We start from the raw sequence: 13,939 nt of genomic DNA, 5'->3' as shown, positions 1-13,939 counted from the left end.
CTGATTCCCTCCAGGCTGCCACAGCCTCCTCCACTCACTGTCCTGCTCAGAGACACGGACTAAATGAAGATGGGATGATGTGGAGTGCAGGGGGATGAGGTTGGGATCAGAGACAGTCTTGGAGGTACCCAGGGCCTTGAGCATCTTCCAGCCATGGCCGAGATCATCTCTGCCTCCTCCCTGAAGCCTGCATCAGTGACAGCACCTCAGCACTTCCCTTCACTATTCCCAAAGGCTTCTTTTTCTTTTTTCAAAGATTTTGTTTATTTGAGAGAGAGAGAGAGCACAAGCAGGGAGGGGGCAGAGGGAGAGAGAAGCAGACTCACCGCTGAGCAGGGAGCCAGATGTGGGGCTCGATTCCAGGACCCCAGGATCATGACCTGAGCCAAGGGCAGATGCTTAACTGACTGAGTCCCCCAAGTGCCCCCCAAAGGCTTCTTCACACTCTCTGAACCCACAGTAATCCTGGCAGGCGGGAGCAACATAGGAGGGGCACGTCTCAGTATACACCTCCCATAGCTACAATGTCCCAACACACCAGTGTTACAGTCCAATGACCAAGAGGAAAACCTATTTCCTTAGTAACCGTCAGAAAGATAACGGAGCCTAAGACTCGAACCAGTCTTGTAAATCCTGAAACAAGTCAGAGTTCTGTTTGTTTGGCACCTGTTCAAACATCCTGTCTTTCTGATGAGTAGAAACTGAGCCTGCAGGCCATCTCAGGGAGCAGACCTATCCTCCTCCATCGGATTGCTTCTCTCGGTCCAGCCTCTGCTCGCAGAGTAGGGGAAGCCTAGGATAACATGGTGACAGAAAACTTGCAAGTCCAAGTTGCGTGGGGCTCTCTGTCCCAGTGGGCTGGGTGTAATTACCCCCACTGTGCAGACAGGTGAGATTGGCCAGGGATAGAAACTGGCGGAGGTAGGGGTGGGAAGGGTACCCAGTTCTCTGGGCTTCCAGCCATGTGCTTTCATCACCCAGTAGTTGGAATAAGTAACCCCAGCATCCCACCTTCCCCGAGGAGTCAGCGCTGGCTGTGAGCTGGTTGAAGCTGCTGGGAATCCTTGTCCCTTTCCTGAGGATGCTGTCTGTGTAACCCCCTGAGATGGTCAGACCCTTTGCCCTCACTCCATCCACGTTCTAGCCTAGAACTGTGAGTTTAGTCATTTTCTTTGAAAATCTGGGCATCAAATGACCCAGTGAGTTCCTCCAGGCTGAGCTTGTTCATGGCCACCAGAGCCAGGAGCTGCTGGAGAGGCCGTGGTCTTCTCTCCACCGTAGCTTCATGCAGGCTTCTGGGGAGGAGTTGCGTGGCTGCCCATCGCTGGTTCAGACCTCACTTCCTTGGGTCTCAGACACGCCCCGGGGCTCCCCAGCCTTCCTGGAGCCGCCTTCCCCACTCTCTAGGAAGCAGGGGGTGATGGCTCTTGGCCCATTTCAGGTATGGATCGATGCAGCAACCCAGATATTTTTTTCCTTGGGGGCTGGATTTGGAGTCCTGATTGCATTTGCCAGTTACAACAAATTTGACAACAACTGCTACAGGTAAGATCCTGGCCAGGGCTCTGGAAAGCCTTAGATCCTGGGGACTGACCCCTGCAGGGATGGGAGGGAGGATTCTGGTCTACGGACAAATGAACTCTTCTAGGGACCTTCCATGAACTCCAGAGGGGGTGTTCTATGCACTCTGGCGTGGCCTGTGGGGGTCCTAAGGAGGGTCTCCCAGCCAGGACACCTCTTAGACACTCAAGGTGAGAGGCTGGGAAGGTTGAGGCCACTAATGCTGGGAGGTCATGGGGACAGGGAGTTGACACAGAGGAGCACTGTGTGGCTCTCAAGAGCAGACAGCATTGTCTGTCTGTCCATCCAATGCCCAGACAGGCAAGGGCTGATCACACGAGAGGTGAGGGCCTGGCAGGAGCAGAAGTAAAACCGCAGGGCAGACTGGGAAGTCCACCCGGGCGGCAGAGTCAGAAGACCACATCCCGGCCCGGGTCTAGCTCAGCCTCTGACTCTGCCTCCCGAGGGCTCCGCGCTGCGAGGGCTCCGCACAGGAGCATGTGTTGGATCCGCTCCCGTCACTCTGTTGAGGGCTTAAGAGGGAATCACACCACCCTCTGGCATGGGAAAGAGTGAGTGGGATGAGCATGTGCCCGGGGGGCAGGCTGGAGGCCGGCCCGGGAAGTGGGGTGATCAGCAGGAGATCGGCAAGAGCAGGGAGGGGAGGTGGAGGGGAACCTTGGAGGACAGTTGGGATTGTGATGGGTGGCCACAGAGCGGACGGCGTGCACGGCAGGGACAAGCCCGAGAGGAGCCAGCGAGGTGGGATGTCTGTGGGCCAGTGAGTTACTGGTCTGGGTTGTTCCAAGACTGCGTGCTGGGGAGTCATGCACGGGAAGGAAGCCCGGAAGGAAGGTTGGGTCTTCTCGACAAAGCTCTTGAAGGCCTGGGTGAGAAGCTGAGAAGCAGCAGGGAGCTGCGGACAGTTTTGCTGAAGGAGGAGGCTGGTCATGTGGTTCCCCAACAAGAGTTTGATACCGGCCTCTAGTCTCAGAGTGGCCCCCTGGGAGCTGTCAGTCTGTTCCCTGCACCTGCAGGTCCTGAGCCAGTGGGGCGCTGGGGTCCCCGTGGCGGCAGGGAAACTGACGAAATGGTGGCATTGGAAGCAGCGGTCCCATAGACAGTGCAGGGCTGGGGGAGCCAGGTGGGGGTGTCGGGTGACTTAAGCAAATGGTGCCTTCTCTCCCCCAGGGACGCCCTGCTCACCAGCACCATCAACTGTGTCACCAGCTTCATCTCCGGGTTTGCGATCTTCTCCATCCTCGGCTACATGGCCCATGAGCACAAGGTCAACATCGAGGATGTGGCCACTGAAGGTGGGTGGACAGAGCCACCCGCCAGCGGGGGAGGGGCCGAGAGAGCTGGGCAGGGGCTTTCCCGAGGCCAGGACGAGGGCTGGACCTGGAGGCTTCCACGCTGTCCGCTTTCTCTGAGGCCCTCGGTGGCCGTTCTAGGCCGGCCTGGCTCCTGCATGTGCCACAGAACCTTCCCCCGTCAGGCTAGCGGGACGGACTGTGGAGCCCCTGTGCTGAGCACCTGGCATGCCTGCATGCGTTCTCACGGTGCTGTGAGGCACGTGTGAGTCAACTCACTTTAAAGGTGAGAAAGCTGAGACTCAGGCCCCGTGAGTTGTCCCAGGTCACCCAGCTAGTGAGCCATGGTGCTAGCATGCAGGCCCTGAGCCATCCGACTCTGGACTCTGCCCTTCCCTCCTGTTGCTCCTATTCTTATGGCCACGGAGAAGCTGAGGCCTGGGAGGAACTCAAATGGACTCTGAGGACCACAGGCTTTTGAGAGTTAGAGGCTCCCCGAGGGTGTACGGGGTGCAGGGCTTGCAGCCCAAGCCTACAGCTGTCTGAGTGAAGCCCGGCTCTCAGGCCTGGCTGCTGGAGGTGAGCCTCCTTGGGACCCAAGAAACTAGGAGCTGGAGCAGCCAGTGGCACCTGTCATCCACAAACCCTTGGTCTGCCCCAGGTGACTGACCAAATATCGTGGAGTCGGCTGGGCTGATTGGGCCTCGGCTACTCTTCCACCACCTGCATCTCAGACCCGAGGAGCCCGTCACTGACAGGTCCTTGGTGCTTCTTACAGGAGCTGGTCTGGTTTTCATCTTGTACCCAGAAGCCATTTCCACCCTGTCAGGATCCACGTTCTGGGCGGTCGTGTTCTTCATCATGCTCCTGGCTCTGGGGATTGACAGCTCAGTGAGTGACCCTGCTCAGGAGACCATGCCACACACACTGAGGGAGGCAAGGCAGGGTGGGGGTGAGGTGGGCACACACTGGGCCTGACCCTCTTCACCCCACCCCACTGACTACTCGGCCTGAAGTTCCCACCTGATTCCTAGTTTCCAAGAAGCCCTAATTAAATATAAGAAAGTGAGTCCTCACTCACAAAAGCAAGACTTAGATCAAGGCTGAGAACCCATAAAATCTCCAATGGCATCAAGAAATCCATACCAGAAGCTTCCATCAGATGAGCTAGCCCAGTGCCCTCCTCTCACACCTAGGGAAACTGAGTGCAGAGAGGGCGTGGGTGGAACTTTTCTCGCACCAAGCACTGTTTCCATTAGAGTTCATCACCAGCCACCAACGAAAACACTTGGCATCTCACTGGCTTATTAGAACCTTTTATTTTACCCACATGCAAGAGTAGATTTCCTGGCCTCTCTGTGTCTGTGCCCATCTTTGGTAAGTTTGCAGGAAGTCTTGGGGTAGCGCTGGCGAATGAGGGTCCTCTTACGCCTCTTCCTTTCGTCGGCCCATCTGCCAGGAGCAGTGTGTTGAGTAGGATTGTGAGGCCTCTTCCAGGCTCGTAGGAAGGAACACTGAATGTGGGTAACATGGTCTGCGGAGGGTAGAGGAGACACGTAGAGGTGGCATGCGTGCTTCCTGTCTGCCATCCCAGGCGTGCGGTGTCACTTAAGTAAACACATGACTGTTACTCACCGGTGACCCTTTCAGACTGGCCTTTGAGATGCCCTTGCTTGACAGTTGGAAAGGCAGCCAGAAATCCTTGTCAGACACCGCTGCCTAAAGTTCCAGGAAGCCTTTTACTTATGTGCAAATAGATTACTGGGGTGAGTGGTTTGGCATTTTACCCTCCCCCGCCCCACACACCCTCCTGGGCTCATCAGTCCCCCTCTCAGGTCAGGCAGGGCCTGGGGCAGGAGACAGGGACCTGCTGATCAGAGGGAGACAAGGGTTGCCTCTCCAGCCTTCTTCACATAGTTTCTGAGTTCCAAGTTGGGTTGAGAGCAAGGCAGAGTGGGGTGAAGAGGGGGAGGAGGGCGAGGCTGCCACCAGGGTGCCTGAGTCCCCCTGCCCCCCAAGGCTTCAGGAGGTCGGAAGGAGCCTGGGACCTGAGACTCAGGTGTGGGCAGCCCCTCATACCTGCTCCTCACTCTGCCTGGCTCCGTCCAGATGGGAGGCATGGAGGCCGTCATCACCGGCCTGGCGGACGATTTCCAGGTCCTGAAGAGACACCGGAAGCTCTTCACATTTGGTGTCACCTTTGGAACCTTCCTCCTGGCCCTGTTCTGCATAACCAAGGTGAGGGGGGCTGGGCTCTGGGTCACCTGGAGCTCCTGGGGCTGCAGTTCAATCCAATGCAGTCAGGAATTCCCAGCCTTGGGGCTAGGGAGGGGGTCAGGGTGAGTTCAGGGGAGACCACGACGTGATGGTGGGACCTGGCAACCTCAGCCTTGCAGCCTGACCACTCCCCCAACCCCCGGCTACACCCAGGCGTCCTCAGTCTCCCAGCTCTGAGCCTGAAGAATTCCAGGCAACTCTTCCCAACTGCTGATCTGTTTGAGGGGCAGCAGAAGCCCCTGTGAAAGCCAGCTCACTTGTTACTGGTGGAAATACCCAGCCTCAGACCTTTGCTACAATGCAAATATGTAACATCAAGACAATACCCCCACAACCCTGTCACCCGCCTTCTCGGACAGGGTTCTGAGCCAGTGGGACAGCGGACAGGTGAGTCGGGATGGATGTGACAGTCGGTGGCCATTTCTGGCCCGCACGGCCTCAGGCTTTGTGTCCCCATGCCCAGGGTGGGATGTACGTGCTGACCCTGCTGGACACCTTTGCGGCGGGGACCTCCATTCTGTTTGCTGTGCTCATGGAAGCCATCGGAGTCTCCTGGTTCTATGGTACGTGGGGGGCCCGGAGCGCGTGGAAGAGCCTCAGTCACCACCTGGAGATGCGAAGGGGCTGTGCATTTCCAGGGGAGCCACTGCTGATTCCAGAGCAGAGCAAGTGGCTTCTTGGATTCAGCTCTCCCACCCCCCAGCTCATCTTTGCATTTTAACAGGAAGCTGCAGAAACCCCCAGGGGCACCCAGCGCCAGCTTTTAGGGAGCAACGCCCAGGAAGCTGCTGCTCCCCAAGCCGTGCAATCCCTTCTAGAATAGGGTTGCCACACTTAGCAAATAGAAGACAAGACACCCAGTTAAACCTTGAATTTCAGATAAACAAAGAGTAATTGTTTTAGGGTGAGTGCGTCCCAGCTATGGGATGCACAACTAAAATTGTTTTCGTTGTCTCTCTGAAATTCAGCCGTAACCGGGTGTCTCGAATTTTCTCTGGCAGCCTTATTCTGGAGCTGAATGGGGAGCACGTGTCACAAATTGTCACATGCGTCCCAACGGTTCCTTTCTTTCCCCCACGGGTCACACCAAAGAGTTAATCAGTGTGAGGCTGGACTCTTCTGTCAGAGAAAGGGCAGGCCAAGAGCCGTGCACGCTGCGGTCACTGTTCTAAGCGACCCGGAGCCAGGCCGCCCGGCTTTGTTACCTGGGCATGTCCTCCTGCTCCCGGGACACTGCTCTCCCTCTAGAAAAATAAATCGGAGTGGCACATAAAAGGCGATACGGTGTATTTTTTAAAATCTTTAATTGAAGTATAGCTGACCCAGAGGGTCGCGTTAGTTTCAGGTGTGCGACGCAGTGATTGGACACCCCGTATGTCCCTTGGCGCTCGCCACGACGGTGGTGTTACCGTCTGTCACTCAACGGCCTTCCCGCAGTGTCAGTCTTCTCTTCCCAGGCCCCGACTGACTTATTTAGAAGCTGGAAGCATGTACCCCCTCATCTCCTTTATCTGTCGCTCGTACCCCCCACCCAGCTCCCCTCTGGCCACCACCAGTTCATTCCATGCAGTGAAGCCTCTGGTTTTTTGTTTGTCTCTTTTTTGCTTTGTTCCCTTGTTTTGTGGTTTAGATTCCACCTGTGAGTGAGGTCACGTGGCATCCCCTGTCTGTGACTGACCCACTCCACGTAGGGGCGTCCTCCACCTAGGGCCGGCTGTGTCCTCTGCGCCCCCCGGGTGGCCGGGCCCGGGTCTCCTAAGTGCCGGGGAGCCAGGGTCTTGCCCCACACCCCGCCCCCTCCAGGGGCCTGACCCTCGTGGAGGGCAGCACGGGCAGCCCCTGGGGCTCTTCGGGGCAGGGGGTAGGCCATGTGACCGGCCTGCCCCGTGTCCCCTGTGTGCCCAGGTGTGGACAGGTTCAGCAACGACATCCAGCAGATGATGGGCTTCAAGCCGGGCCTCTACTGGAGACTGTGCTGGAAGTTTGTCAGCCCCGCCTTCCTCCTGGTGTGTACCGGGTGGCCGTGGGGGCTGGGTCCAGGCTGGGGACAGGGGCATCTCTGCTTCTTAGGGAGGAGGTTCCGGGACGCAGAGCCCCCAACCCCGGTCATGCCTGCGGGTGCTCCCAGCCGGGAGGCTTCCACGTGGCCGGGTCTCAGGGGGCCGGGTCCCCAGGGGGCTGTGCGGACCACCCCTTGGCCGGCTCCACGGTCGCCTTCTCATTGCTCTTGTGTCCTTGTTGTCATCATTTGCTTCTTGCTCTCTTCCTCCTTCTCCACCTCCTTTTCTCTTTTCCCGCCTTCCTTCTTTGCTGCGCTTTCTGTGCTCCCTGCGCCCACGGCCCTCGCCTCCCGGGCTCCCACTGCTTCCCGCCGGCCTCTCCCCATCCTGGTCTCTCCTCCCTCCGTCCTTCCTCTGTCCCCGCAGTTTGTGGTGGTGGTGAGTGTCATCAACTTCAAGCCGCTCAACTACGATGACTACGTCTTCCCGCTCTGGGCCAACTGGGTCGGGTGGGGCATCGCGCTCTCCTCCATGGTGCTGGTCCCCGCCTACGGCATCTACAAGTTCTTCAGCATTCGGGGCTCCCTTCGGGAGGTGAGCTCAGGGCGGGGAGTGGGAGGGCGGCCATCGCCAGTCCTCCGGTGATGTGAGAGAGGGTGGACACGCCGACGCGGACCCCAGAGCCACCCCCGCCCTGTGTTCTCACGCGTAGCAGTACGGACCTTGGGAAGAAGAAGGGAGCGCTTGGCAAGGTGCCCGCCGAAGACGGGGTTCACCGCCTGCTCCCTGCTGTCAGGTTCTGTGTCACAGGAGCATATGGCCTCCTGCGTCCCTGCCACTGTATTTACATGAGGAGGGGCCACTCACCCCTGGAGTCCCCTTCTGAGGTTTGTCGGGTCCCGCATGTCCCCATCTCCCAGTCTGAGCTGGCGGTGGCCTGGCCATCTCGGCTTCTTGCCCGCCTCCTTCCTGAACCTGACGCCTTCCAGCCTGGACCAGAGATTTCCAAAATACATCTTCTTCTTTTACTTGTGTGCACGTACACGGAGAAGGGTTTAGGAAACAGTGCCTTTGCTCTGAAACCATGTCCGTCCTATTTGGTTTTCTAAAAATGCCCTTTCTTTTATAAATATTGGTGCCAGTCTTCGCCTCGCGTCCTTACTTTGCAAGGTGAAGCGTCCACTCCCCCACCGCCATGCCCTCACCTCCCAGCTCCTTGCTGCGAGGCTGCTGGGCACTAGATGGAGCCCCCAGAGCTCACATTCTAACCAGGGGACGGGCAGACAAATGAGGACGTCAGGAAGCCAGCCGGCCAGGGACTGAGGGAAGAGGGTCCCGGCGGGCTGTGTCTGCCCCTCCCCAGTGCCTTGTGACCTGTTCCTGCCCTTGAGCCTCTGGGCCACCAGGGGGACCTGTGTTCTGTGAGCTCATCCTGGAGGTGGGAACCAGCATCTGCCTTGAGCTTTTCCTTTTTCACACTCCCGGAGGGCTTCCCACCGGGCGGGATGTGTCATTGATCCAAAAGCATCCCCTGAGTCCCCGCAGTGGGAGGCCTGCCCGACCCCCTGTGCCCTCACTGCGCTCCCGGCTTGTCCTCTGCAGCATCAGTCCCGACCGTGGTTTCGGAATTGCCCGTGTGTTTCCGTGACCCAGGGCCAGCCCTTCCGAGGCACCGTGGGCTCCCCCAGAGCAGAGGCCGCGTGCGGCTCCTTGGCTTCTGGGGCCCCAGAGACTCACCTAGTGTCTGACCGCAGTAGTTGGCCCGATAAACCTTGACTGGGTAGTTGACTCAAAGTGGACTCACCTGTGCCACAGACAGGGCCAGGACGTGTCTCGTACGGACCTCACACGCTGTTCATGTGGGACTTCAGGGCCAAAGAGCAGGTGGCCTTTATCCGGGGGTGGCTGCTGGGCTGCCCCTGGGCCTGGCTGAGACCTCCTCCCTGTCCATCTTCTCACAGAGGCTGGCCTATGGCATCACCCCGGAGAACGAGCATCACCTGGTGGCGCAGAGGGACGTCAGGCAGTTCCAGGTAGGTGGCTGCCGGAGCGTTCTGGGGAGGGGGCTGCGGCACGGGCCCTCCCTGCTGCCCGCCGTGTGCTGGCTGCACACCCACCCGCCACAAACCCCGGCAGCTGTGGGCTGAGCCTCGGGGGTGTGGTGCCAGGAAGGGGGGCTGTCTTCTGCTTCCACCAGCTTCTGCTTGCCCCCTGATCCTTGGTCCTGGGAACCAAATGCCCCATCTTTCCTAAGCTGTATTCTCTCTCCGAGTGGCCGTCGCACCAGGCTGGGGATCTCTTATCTTGAAGGAAGAGCGGCAGGTGCATCAGTAACACGTTGACCTAAGCCCTGCTCCCTTAAAGTCCTTGGGGCTGGGAAGTGGGGGAGGGTCCTGGTGAGCCCCCTGTTTCAGACTTGCCATGTGACATTAGGAGGCTGCTTCGCCCTTTCTGGCCCTAAGTGACAGGTAACCAGCCTGCGTGTTCCCGGGGGACTTTGGAGCGAGGGGTGTGTCCCCCACCTGTCCCGTGCTCCTGGCTGCCCTTCCCGGCGGGCCCCTGGTCCTCTCGGTCCCCGGCCGCCCCGGCCCTGCCGTAAAGGCCTGTCGTCTTGGTCCGCAGCTGCAGCACTGGCTGGCCATCTGACCGGCCCGAGGACGAGGCTGCTGTGCCCACGCCCAGGTCCAAGGCTTCGCTACCACCCCGGACACAGCCTTGGCCATCCTCTCCTGAAAGATGTTCTTTCCGTCCTTCTTCCTCTTTCCCAGTTGCAAATGGTTCAGTGACCTGGTTTTTATTCACCTTCTGTTCATCCGGCCTGGGGGCTTTGGGTTTCGATTGGAAAAGCCTCGAGGGAGAAGAGGAGGGGAGGGAACAGGATGAAGGACTTCTGCAAAACCTCTTTTGTTTTGAGAAGGTCTCGGCGCAGCCTGGGATCTGGCCCAAGCTGAGCCCCAGGCTCGGGAGCATTGCCCACCACGTTTGCTTGCACTTTCGGTCACAGGAGAAATCCTGTCCGCCAGGTCAGAGAAGGATGTTCCCTTTGGCCAGATGCCATAGAACCAAACACAGACAAAAAGCCCAGCTGGGTCTAAGGCAGGGGAACCTGTTTCCCTTGCCACCCAGTCAACGCTGTGGATCTGAACATTGGTCAGGGAGCTTGGGTTGGTTTGTCCCCGTCAGGAGCCTGTGGACAGGTGCTTTGGGGAATCGTGAGCAGAAACCTTCATAGTTAGTTTTCACTCTGGCTAAGCTGAGTCTGACGTGTGTGTGTTCTGGAACATTCTTCCAGCTTCTGGTGGTCAGATGGTCCAGAGCCATGGATGTCATGAGGCAAAAATGTAGATGAGCTCCAGTGAGCAGGTTCTGCAGATACTTCTGAGCTCAGAGAGGCCACATGGGGGTCTTGCTCTGTCGGGCACACAGGGCCCAGAAACCCATATGTGGCTTCTGAGACCATCTGGGGGACTCGGGACAGGAAGTCAGCAGAGCCAGAAGTGTGTCTCTACCATGGAATTTTCTGCCATCCTCACAGGGCCAGGCGGATGCCCAAGGGCACCCTGACAGGCTCTTTGTTTATTTGTTGTCCACAGACACCTGCAAAGCCTCCCCTGGGGGATCCCACCCAGCAGGGTCCCTGGCTCTCACGTGATGGGGGGTTGGCCCTGAAAACTCTCTTTGTGTCTCTTCGTGATCTGGACTTGGCATCTGAGGGCAGAGTGGAGCCAAGTACATAGCAACCGGGTCATTCAAGTCAAGGGGAGAATATTCTGAGTTGATGGAGCAGGTGGGTGGTTTTAGAGAATTTCCAGCTTGACTTCTGCTACACTTCGCGCCTGGCGCCCTCTGGTGGTGGTAGTGGTTCGTTTCAGCTCATTCAGAGAAGGGATTCGGAGTTTGGAGGCATCTGTTTGGGGTTTGAATCTCTTATGCCCTCGCTAGACATCGAGATTCAGAGGTTCTTGTTGTGACTGTGGAAGCTCCTGTTGAAGACTCTTGGACCATAAATAAATAAAGAGGCCATTCATCCTGGGAGTGTAGGCAGACACACATCTGGAAGGTGCTTTGCGTAAAGCTGGGGTGTCCCTGAGCCCATCAATCAATCGTCCAGTTTGCAGAAGAGGGTTATGTGGGGGCCAGCTGGGGCAGGGAGACAGTTTTCTCTCTGAAGGTCTTGAGATTTCCCTACTAAGTCTGTGTCCTTGGGTTTTCTTTTCTTTCTTTCTTTCTTTCTTTCTTCTTTCTTCTTTTTTTTTTGAGAAAAGAGGAAAAATCAGAAGACTTTTGATCTTTTCATGTAAAAAGGCCAGTTCAAAGTCTAAGGCAGTCCAGGTGGCAGGGGTCTTGGACCACTGTGGAAGGCGGGACCTGGGAGTGAGTGGAGCATCCCACAGAGTGGAGCATCCCACAGAGTGGAACAGTAAGGTGGGAGTTTGGGAGGCAAGGGTAGGGTGACCCATCACGGGTGTGGCCTGGTCCCCTAAGTGACTTTGAATCCTCCTGTGCAGGGCAACTGCTCTCTTGGTGTTACAGCTGGTTTTCCACAAAGTGTTTTCGTCCCTGTCTCCTCCCATCTTCTCAGTGAGGACAGCAGGGCCAGTCTCTGCCCCCATTTCCCAGATGGGAACACCAAGGCCCAGCATTTCGGGCACTCTTGGTCAAGCTTTCTCAGCTACCAAGGGGTCAGTCAGACCCACAAGTCAGATCCCCTGCCTCTCAGCCCAGAGCCCTCTGAAATCCCCTGCACACTATGGTTTACACCACCCAGGGCTGTCGTTAAAATTAAAACCCCCAGTCAAGCGGCCAGGGAGGGTTTCTTAGCAAAAGAACAATGTGTGGGAGGAAGGGAAGAGGGGAGAGGATGTCATTTGTTCTCATCTAGCTGGTTGCCAGAGGAAACCATGTAGCTGCCCCCTTTTTGATGAACGTGATCGCTCTGGGGAACAGCGGGGTGTGCAAGCTGAGTCTAGCTGGCTGAAATGAGGGTGAACAGAAAAACCTGTAAATATATCAGAGTCGGGACACACTACAGAGAGAACCTGCAGTTTTCTCTTTGCCACCTGCCCGCGGCCTTTCTGCTGCCAGACATTTGTCCCAAGGGTGAATCGGAGATGTGGTGCTAGCTGACCCAACACCAAACCAAAGCAATGGTGCTGCCTTGTGGCGGGAGTTGGCTCCTGAGCCTGGGGTGAGGGAGGGTCTGGTCCCAAGCCCAGGACTCCCCCTGGGGGGGGGGGTAGGACCCAGGAAGCCCTTGGAAGTTCTCATGGAGGTGCTGGCAGACACTCTGGGCTCACCTTCCACCCACACTTAATGGAGGGGAGTATGTCCTTTATCCTAAGTAATGTTTGGCTTCTTTTTTGTGGCCTTTTTTTTGATAGCAGAGGTGACCCGACATGAGGGTGCTCCTGTGTACTGTATATGACCACTTTTGCATTATATCAGATTTTTAAAGGATTATTATTTTCCATGAAATGTACAATATCTGTTTAAGACCACCGCCGTTAGCATCTACTCAATGTCTAGTGCCTCCGTGTCCACCTGTTAGTGGGTCTTCCTTCTAGATGCAAATGAGACAAAGGAGAAAGGGGAGCTGCTAACTCTTGCCAAACGTCCTGCTGAATACAAGTCCCCGAAGCTGCCTTAATTCTCAGGCGGCGGCCCCGCCCACGGGGTCAGCGGCCTCTGGGGCCTCTGGGCGTAGGACCGTCTTGCAGCCCTGTGATGGGAGACCGGGGCATTCTTACCAAAGAAGTCATTTCTTAGCAGAGAAGCCCACTGAGCTCATTTCATGTGTTTATTTCCTTTGAAAGCCGTGGGATGGAGAAGAACAGAGAGAGGTGTGGTGCAGTAGACCCAGCACAGCGTTCAGAGCTGCTCGGGTCTGGATCTGCAGCTGCCCAGCTGGGCTCCTGGGGAGGGGAGAGCTTTGTCTCTCAGGGCTTCAGGGCTCTTTGTCTGCACAAGCAAGGGTTGGATCAGATAATCAAAGGTCCCAACCGGTTAAAAAAAAATTCTTGTCTCCATGACAATGTTCTTGTGCTAAATTTACAGTGAGGGAAGCACATCGTTTATTGTAGGACTTTCCAGAATGATCTGGTGACCAACAATCTGTTGAGTAGAGAAATGCCAGATTTCTGACCTCCAAAATTTGAATTTTTCTGGACATTTCAGTAGTTCTTCTTTCTCCAATATGCTTTCAACTGAAACCAGAAACACTTGGTATTAAAAAAAAAATCCAACCCTTTTGTTTTGAGGATTTTGAGGGTGACATGTCATGCCCTTGTGAGTCCCAGGATCCATAGCTGTGCGGGTGTCAGCATAGTTACCGCTGCAATGTCAGAAGCCACCAAGACACTGGTGAATGTGAAGTTGCTTTTAGGGTACCCGCCCTCATCCCTCTGTTTCTCCACTTCTGTGTAAATAAGGATTGTTCCAGGGGTGCCCTCTCTGTGTCACAGACTGTTCCAATGTCATGCAGGTTTCCATGTCTGGTGTGGATTTATTTTAAAAGCTGTTCTCTTTGTGGAAAAATAAGTGTACAGAATAATAAAAGATATTTCCTGTGCCATGTAACTGGTAGTGGGTTCTTTCTGTCATGGAGGTAAAATACTATGAATTATGTAAGGCCAAGGGGTGTGTCTGTGATCGGCCTCCAGCTAGTAAAGAAGAGCTTCTGGTCATAGTGGTCCACCTCTCACCGAAATAACTCTTTGTATAACCCATGGAACAGGAGGCTGGAGGGGTTAAACCTATAATCCCAGCTCCCAGAGTCACATATATTTTTAT

At 56.3% G+C, this 13,939-nt stretch overlaps 1 protein-coding gene across 2 annotated transcripts in view; it reads left to right on the top strand.

Moving 5' to 3' along the window:
• SLC6A2 (solute carrier family 6 member 2) overlaps positions 1-13,726 on the top strand; it is a 48,794-nt gene extending 35,068 nt beyond the window's left edge. For both annotated transcript variants that reach the window (XM_072750207.1, XM_072750208.1), the window contains exons 7-15: positions 1,442-1,545; positions 2,752-2,876; positions 3,652-3,764; positions 4,983-5,111; positions 5,614-5,713; positions 7,056-7,156; positions 7,577-7,744; positions 9,112-9,183; positions 9,773-13,726. In XM_072750207.1, coding sequence (XP_072606308.1) covers positions 1,442-1,545; positions 2,752-2,876; positions 3,652-3,764; positions 4,983-5,111; positions 5,614-5,713; positions 7,056-7,156; positions 7,577-7,744; positions 9,112-9,183; positions 9,773-9,796 — 936 coding nt within the window. In that variant the 3' untranslated portion in view covers positions 9,797-13,726. The remainder of the gene's footprint in view (positions 1-1,441; positions 1,546-2,751; positions 2,877-3,651; positions 3,765-4,982; positions 5,112-5,613; positions 5,714-7,055; positions 7,157-7,576; positions 7,745-9,111; positions 9,184-9,772) is intronic.
• The last annotated feature ends 213 nt before the right edge of the window (positions 13,727-13,939 follow it).

Source organism: Vulpes vulpes, chromosome 2, assembly GCF_048418805.1.
Source record: "Vulpes vulpes isolate BD-2025 chromosome 2, VulVul3, whole genome shotgun sequence".
Lineage (NCBI taxonomy): Eukaryota > Metazoa > Chordata > Mammalia > Carnivora > Canidae > Vulpes > Vulpes vulpes.
This window is presented reverse-complemented; position numbering and strand designations above follow the sequence as displayed.